This window comes from Ixodes scapularis, unplaced genomic scaffold (genome assembly GCF_016920785.2).
Source record: "Ixodes scapularis isolate PalLabHiFi unplaced genomic scaffold, ASM1692078v2 PGA_scaffold5__190_contigs__length_132052651, whole genome shotgun sequence".
Lineage (NCBI taxonomy): Eukaryota > Metazoa > Arthropoda > Arachnida > Ixodida > Ixodidae > Ixodes > Ixodes scapularis.
This window is the reverse complement of record NW_024609880.1, coordinates 96,555,889-96,575,816: the sequence shown is the minus strand read 5'-3', so window position 1 is coordinate 96,575,816 and position 19,928 is coordinate 96,555,889. Positions and strand designations below refer to the sequence as shown.

Below are 19,928 nucleotides of genomic sequence, written 5' to 3'. Positions count from 1 at the left end.
TAGTTTAGCGTTGAACATGATTAGACCTGGCAGCCCGTGGCTTTGGCCTTTAGCCCATCGTAGGATGAGGCAAGGCTTTTTTTTTTTTATATGAGCCTTTTTTTTATTTTGTTTTAGAGACTGCGCCGAATTATTATCAGTCATACCAGGAGTAAGAGGTAGAGCTCACGAAGTTCAAAACACTGTTTTCGCGCTGACAGACTACCAAGGGGGCGGTCGGATTTTTGGGACCTTAATAAGCCCTGAGGTGGTCCCCGGCCAAATGATTACATTTAAAATGTAGGCTATATCAGGCTCTGGAGCAGTCGACGGGGCTGTGATTCAGGTGTTGAGTGATTCGTTGTGTTTGTGTTGGAATACCACATGGACACCATTTCCAAACAAAATCGTGTCTTTTTTTACGTTCTTCTGCGGCAGCCAATTTAGAGCAGAGTGGAAAACCTTAGTAAGGCTCGAAAACTTTGTTGAATCAGTAACTAAAGTGTAAAACTTTTTTTTATTTTTAAACGGAAGTAGTTTTTTAATTGATAAGCTGTAGCTTTTCCTTTGAAAAGCTAAAGAAGAAGCATCTTGGAGGAGACAGAAAATTTGTTGACTTCATTGTTAAAAAATGGGCCAATACTCAAACCAAAGTCAACAGAAAATCTAGAGAAAGTAAGATAAAATGCTGTTGACATTCTAAATCCTCTGATGACTTGTTTCAAGAGCCTTTCAACAGAAAATCACCACAGTTTTTTGTAAAGGAATATCCCCCTCTCCTCCACATATACAAAGTCATTGACATCAAATCTAGATTCGATGCACCCCGGCGCATTATCTACACGTCGACTATGGGCAGGATTCCGTGTTTTTGGAGTGTATTTTTAGTCAAATTCGGAGTGTTTTGTTTCCGAGTTTATTTTTTGCCGAAAACGAAAAGTTTATCGGAGTTTATTCTTGTTCGATTCACCATCCTCCGAAATACAGAGTATAGTTTCGCAGTGTTTCCTTTTAAACATAGGCAATTGAATAAATATTATCCGGGTTTAAATTAGAATGCTAGATAAAAATTTAAAACGCACTTGTATCAATTAATATATCTTCAGCGGCATTCGTCATTCGTGCCATTTCCATTGACAATACTATACTTCGTTGTACCTCATCTGCGAGCAAAGCCAAAGCTAAAAGAGCAAGACCAGCCCTATTTTGCGTTTCTGCACCGCTCTCGCGCACGAGCGAAGCATGAACATACGGAGGTTTCGAACTCGCGCTTCTAGGTTTGCCTTCGGTCGTACATAAGGTGAAACGAGGTATTATTTGTCCAACGGCAAATGGTGCACACGAGTGTTTCTTCAATAGACGTTGAAACCTCAAAAACAATAAACTCCTAGAATCGCTGGGAAGCTCGTATTCATCCCATCCGACTCCATCAACCTACCCCGTGGCAGCCCGTTGTGGAGTAGTGAAGGATGTAGTAGATAAGTTTCAACTGCCCCTCTTGGCCATTTTATGCAATCTCTATGGTCTTTAAAAATCACAAAAACAGAACCTCTTCTTCCTCTAAAGAACAGATAGTATAACCTAAGCTGAAAACCAAAACAGTGGCTTTTGTAGTAACCCCAAAACTACAATGGCGTGTTGTCGTTAATGAACCTTGACGAGATAAGGGGTAGGGCCTCTTTTGACAATGGTCCGAGATTTGAAAGACAGCTGCGATGGCGTTTTCCTAAGATCATTAACCTGTGCGCTGGTCGAACTTAATTGTAAAAAAACAGTCCTCTTTTTTATTTATCTTGTTATTTGGGGGAAGGGCGTTGGCACATCAAAATTCGGAATTTTTTTGGATAAATTTGAATTGACCAAAATTTTACCGGCGGGTGTTTTTCGGAGTTTTTCGGATGTATCCGAAAACACGGAACCCAAACTATGGGTAGGCATGCATGCGACCGAAGCGCATTGAATAGAGAAGGACCAATCGCGCGCACGAAATCCTCCTCTTTTTTTCATTCGTATTCAGTCATAATCACAAAATGCAGATTTGACCCTCTATGGTCGCATTTATGTACATGTAGCCAATATGAGTCTTCTCGTGTACCACGACCAGCTGCGTCGAAATGAAGGAAAGGGGGGGGGGGGGGCGGAAGCGAGGGGAAGGGGGGTTGCAAAGGTTCTCGAAGTGGGAGGTGCATTTTTGGATCGGAAAATCCAAGCAGAACGACGTTCAATGGTTAGAGACTTTCGATGAACACATGCATGAAAATGGAGCTGGGAATGACGAATTTTTGTAGGGCGGTAGTGAGAAAACACGATGAAACGTAGCTGTTGGAAATGCCTGCTTCCATGCAGGGAAACTGATCGGCTCATAAATGTTTCGGTTATTGGTACGCGTAATACGAACTCAAACGGAGGGAAAGGAGATGGTAACGCGCGGGAACACCAAATGTGCCGAGTCCTTATTCGAAGGTTTTGTGCGTAGATGCAGTCTGAACGCGTCTATGATGTCCGAACGCGTTCTCACGCCAGAATCCGGCGTTGGAACGTGACAAGCTGCCCGAGGAGCAGACGACTCTCTCGATCGCTCTTATCGGAGGGAGACAGCGGGCAGAGAAAAAGGCACCTAGCCTTGGCTAGGCAGCTTTCATACACAGGCGCTCTTCCTCGAGCGGAGACGTTTCAGCCATTTCTCTGCCCAATCGTTTGTTTGTGTCTTTTGAAGCGCGCGTATACTCCATTTCACCTTATGTTGTACCGCAGCGAAGGCTAGAAGCGCGAGCTCATAGCGTTGGCAGCTTCCCTTAATGCACGAGAGCTTGTACCGCCCAGATGTGCCCTAGAGCAAGGAGCTAGCGCTTGTAGCCTTTCCTGCGGTACATCATAAGGCGAAACAGAGTATAGTCAGGTACAACACAGCTCTAGCGCGTAGCCACGGCTACTGCTCAGACTACATTTTACCGCATACATCAAGCACTGAAGGCCTGTTCACACATGCAGCGGAGCGCTACAAGCATAGCGCTGACCTCGCGCTAAGCGCGTGCTGACGGAAACGTTCACCAGTTTTGTATCGCACCGTCAGAACTGCTGCTCACGGCAGACGGTAAGTAGCTGACGACACGGGAGCAGCGCTACATCAGTGCTTCGCTGCATGTGAAAAAAAAAATTGGGTTGTGTGTGTGTTTATACAGCCTAGAACTTGGTCTGCCTCACAGGGGCGATGAGTCTCCCAGCTGTAGATGAGAAATTTAGCCAGTGCGGTACAGCCGCTAGCCTGGGGTCTTTAACGTGCATCACGCAGTAGTGATGAACGACCGCACGCCGGTACGATGCTCATCCAGATGGAAACGGGCAGGGGCGGGGCTCGAACCCAGGATCCCTGGGTTCTGCAGCGCGAGCTTTCGCTCCACGTGCTCCGAGCTGGTGTGCGCTAGACCACTCGGCCACCGATCCCCCCTCGCTGCATGTGAGAATCGGCCTTGCGTGTTCCAGCGCGCCACGCGCTGGCCCACAAGGTGCAACAAGGGATGTCCACACCTTGAGACAGACAGACATGTGGTCACCCTATAGCCTCGGCGTCTATCCACTATTCATCCAATCAGAGATCGGCACTCTGACGTCATCTCGCGCTCTTATACTTTTTTCTCTCCCTCTGCGTCTCTCTGTATATTTGAAGTGGTGCGGCTGAGGCAGGTGTCAGGCTCCACGGAGGACGACGACAATGCAGGCGCGGACAACACTTGACAGAAACTTCTCATCTGTTTCAATTTCTTCTAACCAGGTCATGAATGTCACTTAGCAGATAAAATTACCAAAAATGTGTGCCATGCATGATCGGCTACAGTCGCATTGCTACACTATCGTCTGTGTGACACTTTAATGGGAGGCTTTTTCGAGGAAAGTTCATACTGGTAAACAGCCCCCCACGTTCCATTAAATCCAAACAAGTTTTCCGCAGTTTCTTTTTTTTTTTTCTTTTCCAGATGCTACTTCTGGAACACGCCCGAATTTCACGCCATCACAGTTCCTCCGCAGAAGCCAAAATCCAGCACTTTAGAGCGCCTTGAAATTGTCTTTCCGAAAGAATATATTATCCTAATCACTTAAAAAAGTGTTGCCAGAAAAAGTTTGTTCGGTAGCAAAACACAGTTGTATCTCTTATTTTTATATTTCTGGTGACGCATGTTATTGGCTCCGGTCTCACAGAAAATCAGTTGAATTTTCTCAGTTATGAGAGTTCTTAAGTAATAAAACTAATTAAAATAAAGGCGAGTTTTTCAAGCTGGAAAAATATTTTAAAACCAAATATTTTCTGTTCGACTTTTGTTTATGATCTAAGCACTAAAATTATCTAAATTTTGTGTCACTAAAAAGTGCCATGTTGATTTGTTCTAACAAGGAGGAGTAGAATGCAATATCGGCAATAATTAGTATTTCATTTCTTACGCTGGGTATTCCTTAGTCAAAATTTTCATCCGTGACCTATCGATTTTACAATATTATGCGTTCATTTATATTATATTTTAAAAGGGACGATATACTAAAACTGAAACTATAAGAACCTTTTCAAAAGCGCCAGCGACCTAGTAGCTGCGTCGCCGATTGACCTTTCGTGAAACGCCAGCGCCACTACTGCACTCCGGGGCATTATGGGAACTGTGAAAGCGTCGCGCCCTCTAGCCAAGCCAAGTCTATCCCATGTTGCGATCGACCTTGCATTCCGGTGCGGACGACGACCAAGCGAACGTCGAGACGGTTGGCGTGCGATCCGAACCCTTTTCGCACGTTCGACCGAAACCGGAGAAGCGTTTCTCTTGGGCCTCGGCTCAAGGGCATCAGAACCGACGTTCCCGTCGGTGTGCTTTGTCTACGGCGCCTGCCTTGCGTATGCCTTCCCCGAGAACGTTGCCGTCGGTGTGTTCTGTCTACGGCGTCTGCATTCCACGGAGGTGTCTGCACTCTACGAGAACGCCAGACAGGATCCGACCCTGAACAGATGGACAGTCTGTTGAGTCTACCGTACGCGAGACCCTCCTAGCCGCCCTCAATTCGGAGAACAACGACCGAACTTCGGGGCCGAGAGGAGGAGGCTGACGTCGAGGCCAACTTTGGAATGCGGCACGAACCAACCAATGGCACGGCAGCTCCAGAACACCGATGTTATTATATAAGGACCTATTCGCTGTCCATTCGGTGCTCTCCGACGATGTAGTAACTTCTGTATATATGTAATTAAAGAGAGTTAATCGGGAGATACCCTCCCGTCACCTGCTGATGTTCCTGCCTGGAGTCAGTTTTCGATCCCTGTCTTCGCCTGGTCCTGCCTGAGGCTGCCTCGGGAACTCCTCGGTCCCAACACCCATTAGAGCTTTCGCGCACTTGGTGGCGCATGCTACCGTCCGCACTGAAGCATCATTCCTAATTTGTTTATGCATCCAGGCGAGTTGACGGTCTTCGAACGCTGTTGGGAAGAGCTGCGTTGTTTTTTGTTTTTTTTGCGAAGAAAAAATAAAATGTACAAACCTAGCTCAACTAATTCCCGTATCAAAAAAAGAAAAAAAAAAACATGTTGGTTGTTTGACTATGACCTCGCTTTTTATGCACGTGGTCTGCGCGCGAGAGACCATTCACACAAGAGCGGTGGCCCATCCAGAACGTCGGCCCATCCAAAAAAGGGCGGTGGACAGCCGCGGTGTGATTGAGGGTTTCTTACGTCGTGTGGGCAAAGCAGCGCAGCACAGGGCGCTTCAAAGATTGTCATCTGCCGTGCATAGGTGACCCAACGCGAACTTAGGCAACGAGGTTCTCGCAGGCGGTACGGTGTTAGCACCAGACGACGGCGCAGACCCTCACTGTTCCCATGATGCCTCACGCACGCCGCTTGAGGGCGCGCGCTACTTTCTAGAAAAAAGCACAAGATATGAGCAACTGGTGGATAAGAGGGCTACGTCAGCGTTTAACAAAAGACTCGCGTCACATCCCACGTTTCGTCCGCAAGCAATAACGACCGCCAACTTTGCTCGATGCTGTTTTTAAAAGTGTATATTCCTCCCTTGATATTCATTTCAACAAAAAACTAGCCAACCCAGCCATCGTAAGATCAGTTAGCCAATCTTCAAAAAATAAAAAAATAATAATAAACCACCCCAAATCTAAAAAAAAAAGAATAGTAATCTAGATGAAGCTATGTCAATTAGGTAAATTGGACAACTGCTCTAATACTTATATGGTTATCTATAACTATATAGTTATATAGTTGTCCATAAACAACTATAACGGGAAGTCTCGCAGATGGTACGAGATAGCAAAACCTTTTCTGCTGATACACTTGACGAACACAACATCCATTTTCCCCACTAGTGTGTTTGCAATTTCTTCGTCAAGAGGATCGGCGTAGGTGATTTGGCCGTGCTGTAACCAAAACTACCAAACCCACTCCTTTAATTACGAATTTCGCTTCGTCTTTCCATATTGTTTGATTCATTACTTATCACCACTTAATTGTATTCTCACGTTCTAAGGTATGAATGCACTGTTAGTATATTATAAAATATGCCTTATGCATGTTTCGGTATAGACTGGGGATTCATAAGGTCTTGTCAATGCTTAGAATAATGTCGAACAGAAAGATTACGATTTTCTGATTTGCTTTTTTGCGGAAAATTAGGCGTCTACATGTTTAGATTCATACTTTTGTGCTCAGAGGTATTCGAAATGAAGCCAGACAGTTTTTAATGATCCCCACAAGAAAGACGCAGTGTGTGTCTTAGGTTAATATTATTTTTACGCAATTGCTTTAAAATTTGCTATTCAACTAGCAAAAACGCGGTGTGATGGTGGAGGATATAATTTAGCTTGTTCTTATTATCACCGAGTCCACGTTTCAGATTTGGCTTCAGTTATTCGAGGCACATCCTGCCAATCTCTATATGGGAAAGATATTTTATGAGAAAACAGAAACACTCGTCTCTTCATTAGGAGTGCTTGAAACGCCCAATTAAACTATAAGTAAAAACTTTGACAGTCAGGTTTTCTGCAAAAAAAAAAAAACAAACTCTTTTTCACAAAAATGTTGTGATTCTCACACGTTTCAAAATTGACAGATTCATTTTGGACGCCCTGAATTGTATTCCTTTTCCCCACAATTAGTTCAGACGTGCTTCGTAGTATTGAATAATACTAATACCTTCCCAGGTAGCACGCCAGAGGAATGCCCAACTTGGGCAAAGGTCTGGCAAACATAAGGGCCCAACTTTGGCGCAGTTAGGTTTTTGCACCATGGCATTCATCAGTGCCAAAGTACGGTGCCTAACTATAGCCTTAGTTGGGCGATCCTATGGCATGCCAAAGTTTGGCTCTTCTCCGGTACGCCAGAGGAGTGCCAAAGTTGGAGCCATACTTGAGCCATAACTGCCATAGTAAATCCTAATCTGGGAATTCGGGGCGTGCCAAGGTTTGGCATTTCTCTTGTCTGCCAGAGGAGCGCCAAAGTTGGTGCCATACTTCAGCCATAACTGCCAGAGCAACGCCTAATTTCGGTATTTGGGACGTGCCAAGGTTTGGCGTTTCTCTGGTCCGCCAGAGGAGCGCCAAAGTTGGTGCCATACTTCAGCCATAACTGCCAGAGCAACGCCTAATTTCGGTATTTGGGACGTGCCAAAGTTTGGCTTTTCTCGGGTCCGGCACAGGATTGCCGAAGTAGTGCAATACTAGAGCTATAACTGCCAGAGCGATGCCCAATTTGGGTATTTTGGACATGCCAAAGTGTGGCGTTGCTCTGGTCCGCCAGAGGAGCGCTAAAGTTGGTGCCAGATTTGAACCATAACTGCCATAGTAAAACCTAAACTGGGAATTCGGGGCATGCCAAGGTTTGGCGTTTCTCTGGTCCGCCAGAGGAGCGCCAAAGTTGGTGCCATACTTCAGCCATAACTGCCAGAGCAACGCCTAATTTCGGTATTTGGGACGTGCCAAGGTTTGGCGTTTCTCTGGTCCGCCAGAGGAGCGCCAAAGTTGGTGCCATACTTCAGCCATAGCTGCCAGAGCAACGCCTCATTTCGGTATTTGGGACGTGCTAAGGTTTGGCGTTTCTCTGGTCCGCCAGAGGAGCGCCAAAGTTGATGCAATAATTCAGCCATAACTGCCAGAGCAACGCCTAATTTGGGTATTTCGGACACGCCAAAATTTGGCGTTTCTCTGATACGCCACAGGAGTGCCGAAGTGTGCCATACTTGAGCCATAACTACCAAAGCAACGCCTAATTTCGGTATTTCAGCCTCGCCTAGTTTGGCTTTTCTCTGGTCCGCCACAGTTGTGCCAAAGTAAGTGCCAGACTTGAGCCATAACTGCCGCAGTAAATCTTAATTTGTCGATTCGGGGCATGCCGAAGTTTGGCTCTTTCCTGGCTACCCACTGAAGTGCCAAGTAAGTGCCAAAAGTGGCAAAGAAAGCCGAGAGGCCAGCCCAAGTTTCGAATATCTCTGGTGTGTCACAGAAGTGCTCTTTTACGCGTCCCAGAAGAGAAATAAAATAAATAAGCGTTGGAAGCACGATAGTAAGATGTCATCACCTCCGTTCCCAAGCAGCACGGCAATACTTTGCAGTATCGTGCCAGTGCCGGCCGAAAGTCGGTTCCAATATCGCTCAACTGTCCAGTTTTGCACCACCGTTTGATACCCGGCAGGTATTGCCGTACAGCTGTTTCGCCCCGGCCTAGCGTTCACGTAATATTGTGCGAAAACTCTACGATGCGTCTGCTTCGTATTGGCCGAACGTCGTGCAAGTATGTGTACGTTGCATGTCATTTGTTGCATATCCAATCACTTATACGGACAAACAAATTTTTTCGATCGCTCCCAGAAGTTTATTAAACAACTATCATTACACACAGTGTATTCTCAACATATTTACTAGGTCACACTTCTCTGTAAAACGAAAAGCAAATTATAAAATACAATTAACACTGTCCTCATGCCAAGCAAAACTCATCACACGTAAAACCGCGGAGAATGAAAGGAAAGCAGGACGACTATCAGAATCATGCTTGCACTGCACTTACTAATAAAAGAGCGATATCATGTAATCCTTGATAGATGCATAATCCAACTCAGGCACCCCACAAACACATTCGAGGAAGAAGGTGGCGCACATTCAACTGACGTCTCGTCGTCGGCGAAGAGCAGTTTTTGTCGAAGCGTGTCCAACAAACACATCACAAGTATTCCACGAACTCCGGTGCAAAAAATGACTGTTAACGAAAAATTGGCATGGACGTATTCCGACCGTTTACGACGAAAAAACACGGCCGCGTCTGCAACGCACGAAAGCAACAGAACACTGAAGAGCCCAGTTCGAAAACCGGACCTACGTGGCCTGCTTATTTCTATAACTAGGCAAACGGCGAAAACGACAGCCCCAGAGATCCCATCAGCGTGACAGAGAAAGTCACGTGACAAATTTTCGTCCAAACGTTTTTGTCCTACGCGTCCTATGTAGAGAGGTCACGCTGAGTCACGCGTTTCGCTTCATCCTTTTGATTTGCTTAAAGCGGCTGTCGAGCTCGCTGACAGCCACACGAAGACGCAAAACCAGGTGGGGAGGATTTGCAAAAGGCGAGGTCGAAGGGGCATCAACAACGCATAAAAGGAAAGGCCGCTTCTGCCGGTGACCTTGTCGCCTTGCCTAGCCTGTCAGCGTTCGGCTTCGAGTCCGAACTCGTCGACCCGCATGGACGTCAGGACACCAATTTGACATTGACAAGGCAATGACCTTGGAGGGGGATAAAAGGTGGGAACCGAGGAAGCTGCTGGAATCTTGGTTCATCCAGAACGACAAACGCGGAAGTGATTCATCGCTGGTAAACAAGAACCGTGGCCCCCTGCCGGACGTGTACACAAACTTTATGCCTAAATAGCCGAACTTTTTTGTGCGACTCTCACTCGCTCTGTGCTCTACTGAAGATGCCTCCCGCATTGGAGGCGCAACGTTTAATTAAATTGTTATTTTTGTTATGTCAAGCTGTTTTTGTTATTACATAAATTAGGAGCGCAACCGGGACATTTTCTCCCGTGAATGACGATCGGGTGCTTGGACTCCGAAGCAGCTCTTTCGGCGTCCATTTGATGTTCTCGGAGTCGGTCGTTGAGGCATCGCCCCGTTTGCCCGATGTACCTGGTCCCGCAGGACAGGGGATCGCGTACACTTCCTTCGCTTCCTCTCCTTCCGCCTAGATTTCTCTTTCCGGTACTCCCACGGAGCGGGCGGGTTTCGAGGTTGAAGCCGAAAATAAAGTTTGCTCTTTCCACTTTTTTTTTGCGTTTCCTCCTCTCCTGCCCTCCTTTCCTCCCTTCACCGCCCTCCCCCGTGGGGCCAACGCGGAGAATGGATTAGGAGACGCCTCCGTTAATCCGGCATAACCCGCCGTAGAGGGGGCGTGCTGCTTGACTAAAGATTATCTCGCTGCACAAAAGAAATAAATAAAAATAAATAAATAAATAAATAAAAAATAAATAAAAAATAAAAAACGTCGCGGGCAGCGATTTAAAGGGGCCCTCCGGAGCGTTCTGCGATGGTCTATATATGGCGGTAACTCAATCTATGGGTCCTAAGGATCCTAAAAATCGTAAAATTACAGTCATGCGCAGCGGATTTCCCTATTAAAATTGCTATCAAAGTCCCCGGCACGCCCCCCTTTCTGAGATGACCCCGGAAAACGGGAGGGGCATCTCTTTACGCATCAGCCAATGGCAATCGAAGGATTCCAGTGTCACTGCGCGTCACCGACCGCCGACCCGCGGAGGAATCTCTCCAACGCGCGGACCGTCGTCAAGGGGCCCGGACCAAAGTTGCCCGGACTTTGTGCTCAGCATTCGTCGTTCGTCGCATCCCACGGTCGCGCTATGGACCTTTCGGACCTAACGTCTCTAGAGCTCGAAATCCTGGAACGGACAGCTGACATGGGTGCCATATCCTACGATTCGACCCCGATGCGCGACGTCGACGAACGCAGCGCCGCGGGCACCGACTGTGGCAACGACGAACGGCCGCGCCGCGGTGAAGCGAGTCCGCAAGAGCTGGAAGACGCACCCGACGATGGAACCGGGCGGCTTGGGAACACGGACTGGTACGTGGTGCGCTCCATTATACCCCGCTTTAATGGGTAATTGATGCGTGTTTTCTGCGAAGGTGTCTATGTGGTTCCTGCGCGCCGATGGAGACCGTCGTCGAGTGCGTCTGCTGCCGCGAATACCCGGCCGTCGCACGGAAGCAGCAGGGCCGGCAGGGCTGCGTAACGGGCCACCCGGACTTCGAGGCCCTGTGCCTCAACCCTGAGGTGTTGAGGTTGGCCTACCTCAACATGCGGCACTACGGGCAGCAAGGGATGGGCGCAAGTGCCAGCGAGTGAGTACGATGTCATGCTTTGCGCGTGAGCAAACTCACCATGTCTCGGTGAGGACCGTGCCCTCGGCAACTACGTTCACTGTCCGATTCACAGCGTACATACGTACAGCCTCCACGGAAAAAGAGTAGCACAAGTGACCGATGACCGGAGCGGCAAAATCGCGACACGCGGCGCTCTTGTTCCCAAGCGTGCCAATAGCGAGAGTGCCAGTCACGTTCCATGTCTTAGCGCGGGGGTGGCCGGCAGAAAATTGGGAGATAAGATAGCTGTTAAAATGAGGGCTTTAGGATGGGCTGCTTCCTGCCGCCCCCCCCCCCCCCCCCCCCCCCCCCCCCCGGTGAGACATGGAACGTGACTGGCACTCTCGCTATCGGCGCGCTCGGGAACAATAGCGCCGCGTGTTGCGATTTTGCCGCTCCGGTCGTCGGTCACTTGTGCTACTCTTTTTCCGTTGCAGCTGTACTTGTAATAACTTGTTGTTAGGCTAGATGAACGTTTAGCACCATCCTGGGAAGCGGTCGATGAATTGTTTGTGTTGCCGATAGTGAAATTAATCATAACCCCCACTGTCCAGGCGCAATATAGCGCTCCAGGGAGGCTTTCAAGAGACTAAATGAGAAGCAGCCTGCCTAGTTACCACCCAGTCATTTGTTCAATACAGAAACACGGACACTTCCAACTGCTGTCCCACTATAAACTACACATATTCTTATATGTTCTAAACGAACTGTTCTGACGAGACCGCCCTTTTCGAGCGTTACACTTCTTCCCGTTAGGCCAGATCATGGAGAGCTATTTTTCCTTGCATTTACGGTTATCAGTTTAGATATGTCATTTTCTTGCTCTGTTTAGATGCAATGTTATGCAACAATAGCACTATGAAATATATGACAGTCACATGGCCTCGTCTCTAGTCGAGACGGCCTCGTCTCGTCGAGAGCAATAGAAGGCGACACCTTGGATGTACATATGCTTTGGCGTTGTCCCCATGCCCAATGCTCCCTTACCTCCCTCTTTTTCACCCTTCTCGACCCTCTGACTAGGCAGGCTGGCTCACCCCCCCCCCCCCCCCCCAGCTTCAACTCGTTGATACACTACTGCTCCTACTGGTACAGCATGTCCATGCTGTACCGGGTGAGCACTGGTGGCCCCAATCAAGCACCGAACTATGGTGTAACTAATAAAGGTTCCCTCTCTCTCTCTTTCTCTGTCTCTCAAGAGAGCAGTGGATATCCCACACGTTTGGCTTTGGCGCAAACGACAAAGATAACGCAGTCCGTGTCAGAAACCCAAGTCTGGCTTGCAGCTTGCTCAAATGGTGTCTCTGAACAGAGCCGAATTAGCGCCTGAAGCCCCTCTACAAGCTCGCAGAGAGCAGGTGGCCGCAAAGGCTTGAAAGTCCTACTTTGTCAACGAGAGGCGAAGATTAACTCACTCCCGAGATTGTATTCGTCTCATGCAGTTTCCTTGCTTTTCTGTCTTAGCATAACTCAACAAAGGGTGAAAGCTACTGCCCTTGTGGGCCAGTCTGAGCGACGGAGCTAAGCACGTGCCAAAATTCCACAGGAGGAGTACTTGAAGACATTACGTTGTCACATGCATTGTTCTTACACGCCCCGATTGGCTTGCTGATGCCGTAGCTTTTGCATTTTCCCAAGTTCGGAAAAACGAAGAATGACTGTTTCCAGATTCTTTCCTGCTAGCTTCATGGACTGGACCAGCACTATGCTACAGAACAACACTTTTGAAGCAACAAATAAATAAGCACGAAGTTATCATATTGACGCAGTAATTCGCAACCGTGTTGGGGAAGGATGCTCCAGTCACTTTGTTTCTCAGAGCTAAGAGTTCAGAAAAGTGCATACACCTACTTTATCTTGCATGCACCAATGCCTTGTTGCTATCTTAAAAATGAGCTTAGCTATGCCAGCTAAGTTGATGCTGGGCAATCTTTTTGAGAAGAAACAAACACCAACTGCTTCAAGTGCACTGTCAACGTCGACAGTACAGTTGGCACCTTCAGCTCAGACATCCTCGTTTTTTTACCTGGTCTAGTCTCTGCGTGTGACCTTCAAGCCCATCAAAACAGGGGCCGATATCAAAATGACGAAAATCAAAATGTAAAGGCCAAACATTGAAACGTCGAAAAATAAAATGCCGAACAGCAAAACGCCGAAAGGTGAGAATGCGTACATATCTGATCGCCATATTTGGTACGGTATTGGCGGATGCTAGCTGCACCAGTGTGTTGGAATCATGGAAGTGTCTTCTGCAAAATTAGGAGCATGAAAAATGTGCAAGCTGCGCTCGAAGACGATATCGAGGCAGAAATCAGATTAGAACCTCGCCATCTACCACACAAGAAGCAAGGCATGCGAGAAGAGAGCCTGACAGCCGCTTTGGGCAACTGGGACAAGCTCAACATCCTTAGCTTTCTTTGGGAAATACACACAAACTATTAGATCATATTCAACAAACAAAGAATTCCTCTGGCAGAACAAATGTTTCTTCCACTTTCTCAATCTAGAACCCTGTAGGTTCGTGTTGAACATAATATTTTGGAATTGTTTGGTCTCTGGTACCGGGTGATTCGGCTAATAGAGATTTCGGCGGTTTGTTCTTTCAGCATTTCGATAATGCATCCTTTCAATTTTTGGGTGTCCCAAGCGAGTGCAATGTTCTCTGGTCAAAACAATCAAAAACTTGAGAACGATGACATAGGCACAGATTGCTGTTGAGTCCATGAATGCCACTACGTCTTTCCTCTAGAAGGCAAGTGGAGACTTATATTCCAACCCTATCGGCAAAAGTCATATTCTTTACTCCAGTATCCAAATTGTCAGAAGGGGCTTTAGACGGTGTTTGCATGCTTTTTGGTCAAGAAACTACACAAAAAGGCAGTCATTGAAGGCTCATTGCTCTGGTTCGTGCACCGTTTACAATGCAATGGCAATGCGAACTAGAAACCTTCCATTCGCCCAGCGATGCAAAGTATCCCCCCTCCCCCCCCCACACACACACACCAGCAATGTAAAACACCCCCCTGAAACAAATTTCTGGCTATGCCACTGCAGGCCATGCACTCAAAAAAAAAAAAAATTTCCTCCTTCCCATACTATAATTGTCAAGGCAGTGCAGCCATATGGGGGGCGTACCATACTGATTTACGATTTATTTTTCCGCAGATATTGTCCACTTAGGGGTCGGTAGGTGTGTCGACCTCCTCAACGTAGTCCCCCTGGAGACGAACGCACTGGTTCTAGTAGTGTGGCAGCCTTTCCGTTCCGAGACCACTCTTTGGGAGTGCTTCGCACCCACGCCTGGACAGCCGCTTCGAGTTCACCAGTGTCCATGAAATAGGGTCCTCATAGGTGGTTTTTTTCATGGTGCTGAATGGCTGATGGTCACTGCGGGCTAGGTTGAGGGAGTACGGTGAATGTAGGGATGGGCATTGTCATGCTGCAAGAGCGTACCTGCCGCCCCTTTCCCTGGCAGCTTCTCGTGAATCGCGCAATCACCTGAGGGTAGCCACATACGGGGCGATGTTGATGGTGGTGGCCGGTTACATGCAGTCAATGAGCATAATGCCCTCCGTATTCAGAAAGCCACGCGAGGATGTCTTTGCGGACATTGATGACTCGGAGGCATCTGTCCAGGCGTGGCTGAGACACACTTATAAACAGTGCAGGAATGTGATTGCTGCGCCAATTGCGCCAAACTGCACCAAGGGGCTAACTTTGCTACATCCTGCTACATTTCACCGAAATATGGCTAATCCGTGCCAAGCCTGCGCCAAAGAAGCAATTTTGGTCGCCTTTCATAGACGAAACGAAACTGAGAACCGTAATTGAGCATGCGTAAGCTAGGTCGCACAAGACGCCACCCGACACAAAGTACCCTGTATTAATCGTCTATTTGGTCTTGCATGATTTTTCCCCACGTCTCGCGTTTCGTGCACTCGTCGTCTCAGGAATCTCGTCTCGCGTCTTTTTTTTTTTTTAGCGGTAGACATGGGCGTGTGCGGACTCTCAGACGTTAGTGTATCGGGTGCCAAACATGCCGTCATGCTGTGAGACAAAACCACGTTTTTGCGCGGCGGGAGTTACTTTTTGAGCTGAAGCGCTCGCGCGACGTCGTGTGTTGCCGTCCCCACGTCGCTGCAGATATGGCGCTTACTAAACTGAAACGCATCGACATTCCTGCTCTTGTTTAAATCATACGCTGCTATAAAAATCCCTCTCTAACTCAATGACTGCTTGGCAAAGTTTTGATTACTTAGGTTTTTCCTGGTGGGCTTTCTTTCGAGAGGGACCCCGGTACGTGAAAAATCTGCCGCAAAAGAAAGTTGGTGAAGAGAAGTGAGCTAAAGCAAAGAAGGCAATGTCTGCACGCTGAACCCGCACAGCGTGCTTGTTTGTCTCGAGTTCAGTCGTTGCACGAAGCGCTCCAAGAACTTTTTTGACCTTGATTCGCAGTGTCTTGCATCGATACGCTCAGGTTCTTTTTTTCTGTGTGTTTAGCCTGTACCTCGCCTGCCGGCCTGGCAAGCACAAGTCGCTGGACTGTTTATTGTCGTATGCTGGACAGTTACATTTTGCATACTATTTTGGGAACCATGCAGTTGGCGACGGAGCGCGGAGTGGCATGGTTTCGGTTTCGGTCGAACAGCCGTTGTCTCCGCCCGCGCGACGAAGCACGTGTAACTGCAAGCCTGCCGAAGTTGCCCTTACGTGCATGTGAACATCATTGCAACAAAGGCACCAGCCGGGACGCTTGCAATGCGTTGTTTTACGTTTGCTTACTTTTTTTTATAAAAATCTGCCACGTCAAGAATTTTGGCGGTGCCAGAAGAGTCCATGTGCGTATGGCAGCTGCCTAATTTGCTGTGCCAAGAGCTGCACAATAGTTTGTGCTCACTTGATTGTCACAAGGGGGGACGCCACAACAGCCACACTTGCATCTGCTCGTTTTCTCTGTCGTAACTTTGCCGGCATCTGACAGCATGACACTTTGGCTCCCGTAACATATTTTGTTGCCACTTTGGGACGGCTTTTGGTCCATGGGAGGTATATAGGGCAGTAAACACCCCAGTCAGAGACATGTCAAGGCGTCCTGCCCTCCAATCCTTCCTAGCTTCGATCCCTTAATCCCCTGATCTAGTTGAAAAGCCAAAATCTCAAGGTGGGGTGATAATTATTGGGTGTCTGGGTCTTGATTTACACTATTTTTGGATGCAGATACCAGACACCCTGAAGCCGGTGGATGATCATCTCGACATGTTCCTTGTGGTGCCAGCAACACTTGCACCGCTGGTGTGGCATTCTTTGCACGCTATGCTGGGATAGTTTTTTAGGAGTGCCATGTCTGGACAGCTTATTCAGAAGCAGGCTGTCGTCGTCGAGATCCATGCTTTTTTTTTAACGGATGATGTTGCAGTGCCCACATGGGTGAGTATGACAGAAAGGATTCGAGATTGGAATAGGTCACCAAACAGTATCGCATCATTTTTCGTTAAAATATTTTTCTAACAACACTATTCATTGAAATAAACACTGAAATTCAAAGTTTCTCGTGCAAGAATGGGGAGGCCTGGGGGTGCTCATATGTATCCCCACTACTCTGATGATAGTAGTGTCACCTCTAAATCAACACAGCATAATGGAAGACATATCGCAGTCTAAAACGGGAAAAAATGTTGATATATGTGTCTTGCAGATGCGTATATGACCAAATAGCAAATGATTGCGGTGCCCTGAGCCCTAAGGTATTCAGGACCAATAAACACATGGGGGTGGTAGCAGCTGTCATGGCAAATGGAAGCTGTCAGAATGACATGTTCGGATATTGACACGGATTGTGTCGGAGAGACATGAAATCACAACTGCTGGAGCCACTCCAGTATTGCATGAGCACTTCAGCTCGTATGTTTACACCAAAACTGTTCTGTGCGAGCTTCATAGAACACTCATGGCCAGGCTGCTATTCTCAAATCCCTAATCACCAGTACCAATGCCAAGCTTCGGCAGTGCCAGCAGCACTTTAGACAATGTTAAATTGGGACGTTCTCTGATGAGTTCACATTCCCTGGCACTTGTGTGCAGGAAACCTTTGCAGTAGGTGTGTGCGAATATTGGTTCAAATTGAATAGTATGTTTGCCATAACCTTTGCGCTGCAAAGGGAAGCCGATGCAACCGGCTCTTTTTGCGCTGTTGATGCTAGAAACGACAGTGCACTATTTGATTCAAACCAATATTTGCACACCACTGCTTTACAGGCTTACGAACTGCACTGTTTTGTCCCAAATTAAACAACATCATATGGGGAGCTTTCCACTGTTCTGGATGAATGGCTCCCATTCCCTCTGGCCAGTGCACATAATTTTCATGTGTCCTTCCCAAAACACAGCGATGCAATATTCGTCACCAACACCAATGACAGATATTATCTACAATTGTGAACTGGGACCCTGTGAACTTATTTTATGTATCATCACCACGCAACAGATATTCCTTCCTTGTTAATTCCGGTGTATAACTGGTTGTTGTGTCGATTGGAGTTGGAGGTGCGTTAGGAGAACCAAGGCCTATAGTTTTTTTTTTTTTTTTTTTTTTTTTTTTAAACTCTGGAGCATTTAGAATGAATCTACAGCAGTTCACTTCAATTTGGCTTCCATGTCTAGCCCATCCGACATGGACTGCCAAATAGGGATTCTGCTATGTGATAGCTGGAGTGGACGTAACAGAAAAGAAGAGTATGATTACATGCCTAGAGAAATGAAAACAAGTGTAGAATTTGCCAACAGAGTGATAGGCTTTGCTTCTTACATCCAATCTCTGTCATTGTTCCAGGCACTACAGATTTGCAGCCTACAGGCAGTGTGCCCTGTGGCTGTGGAGCCGCTTGGGAAAGAAGAATAGGCGGCCCCTGCCATCCTGTGTGGTCAAGACAATTAGGGGCAGGTACCCTACTGACGTGTATGCGGGCTACAAGGATGCAGAATAAATTGCGTTGACCTAGAGACCACGCAACCCCCTTCCCTTGTCTCTTCACCCTCCCTGCATGTGTGTGAAGTCGCTCGTAGCCATGAATGGAATCCTCTAAATCACGTGACCTATTATCTACGATATCACGTGACCATAACTATGATCACATGATCGTAGTCAAACCAAAGCCAGTGCACCTACGTCACATTCAGTCACACGACGAAGCCGCCTCGGTGGCTCCGAGGCGAGAGTGCCGGCCTACGGATCCCCATGTGGCGGGTTCGAATCCCGGCCGAGGTGCCTGCAATCTGATGGAGGTATATTGCGGAGAAGGCAGCTTGGTAATCGAGCTTTCGATTGCACGTCAAAAGATCCCCAGGTTGTCGAAATTAATCCTCGGTCCTCCGCTGGGGCGTGCCAGATGCCCGTCGTTGGTTTGGCACGTAAAACCCCCAAATTTGATTTGAGTCGCACGACCGGATTGCTTCATTTTCCTCCTAGAATCCAAAGGCTGTCATCAAAACTACTAGGGCGTGAGAAGTGCTCATTTGGAACACTAACCTAAGCAGTAAAATTTGGCACCCACTAATACCTTTTTAAAGTAAAGATAGAAAAAGCACCGATGTCATGTTCGCACTAACAGTGTTGTGCAGTGTACTTCTACTTTCTTCTGGATCTGTTCTTTCAAATGGAAAAACTGCATATAACATGGAAAAATCTGACTGCATGAAGCTACAAGATGCTTCCCTACATCAGCCGTCTGAGCGTGCCGGTGCGATGAGGCGAAGAAAGGCGAATTGCGATTGCTGCAGTTTTCAGAGGGACGTGGTCGATTGTTCCGAGGGTCTGGATGACGACGTGGCTAACATGACAAACAAATGACGTTCTGCTTGGGTGACTATAGTCCACTTCAATGCAGCGAACGACGGAGAGGAGGTCGCCTCCTCTCCAGCATTCGCTCTACTAAAGTGGAAAGAGGTGGGAGGAGCTTCCACTTCGTTCTTGACCTGTCACCGACTATAGGCATGCTGTAAATTGTTTTACTTTTTTTATTTAGAATTCATTGCCAACCTACATTTCATTACTGTACTCTCAACATGTGCTCTAGTATAGACTTTTCCAGTCCAAGCCTTCTGCGAAATCCTTTTTTTACTTGGCTGTGGAATGCTTTTTGAGCATGCACAATAGATATCCTGCATGGAATATTCTATGCCTCCACAGCCCAGTTACCCTGGATTTTTCCTCCCGGTGGTAAATAGGATCTGCTTATATATTTCAGTGAATACTACGATTGTTAGTTTATATTGTCGTTATAATTGGCAAGTATACCCTCACATCATGCAAATACTTTGAGGAAATGGCACAATTTCGGTCGGGTTTTTAGTTAGGCATAGTGCAATATTCTAGTTACATCGACCCATGTATTGACCTCACAATGCAGAAATCATCCAGGGGATCACAAAATTAGTACTACCATCGGCATCACTTGTTTTCAATTATGAAATTATTTCCTTTTGGTCATGCAAATTTCTACACCTTCCAGGTTCTGGTACCGAGAAGTCAAGTTGTTGGAAAA

At 47.2% G+C, this 19,928-nt stretch overlaps 1 protein-coding gene across 1 annotated transcript; it reads left to right on the top strand.

Moving 5' to 3' along the window:
• Window positions 1–10,777: 10,777 nt before the first annotated feature.
• Window positions 10,778–18,371, top strand: LOC115327184 (P2X purinoceptor 7-like). Its single transcript, XM_040216916.2, has 3 exons — window positions 10,778–11,089; window positions 11,152–11,367; window positions 18,218–18,371. Exons 1-3 carry the CDS (start codon window positions 10,866–10,868, stop codon window positions 18,369–18,371), a joined length of 594 nt encoding a protein of 197 aa, XP_040072850.2. The 5' UTR covers window positions 10,778–10,865.
• The last annotated feature ends 1,557 nt before the right edge of the window (window positions 18,372–19,928 follow it).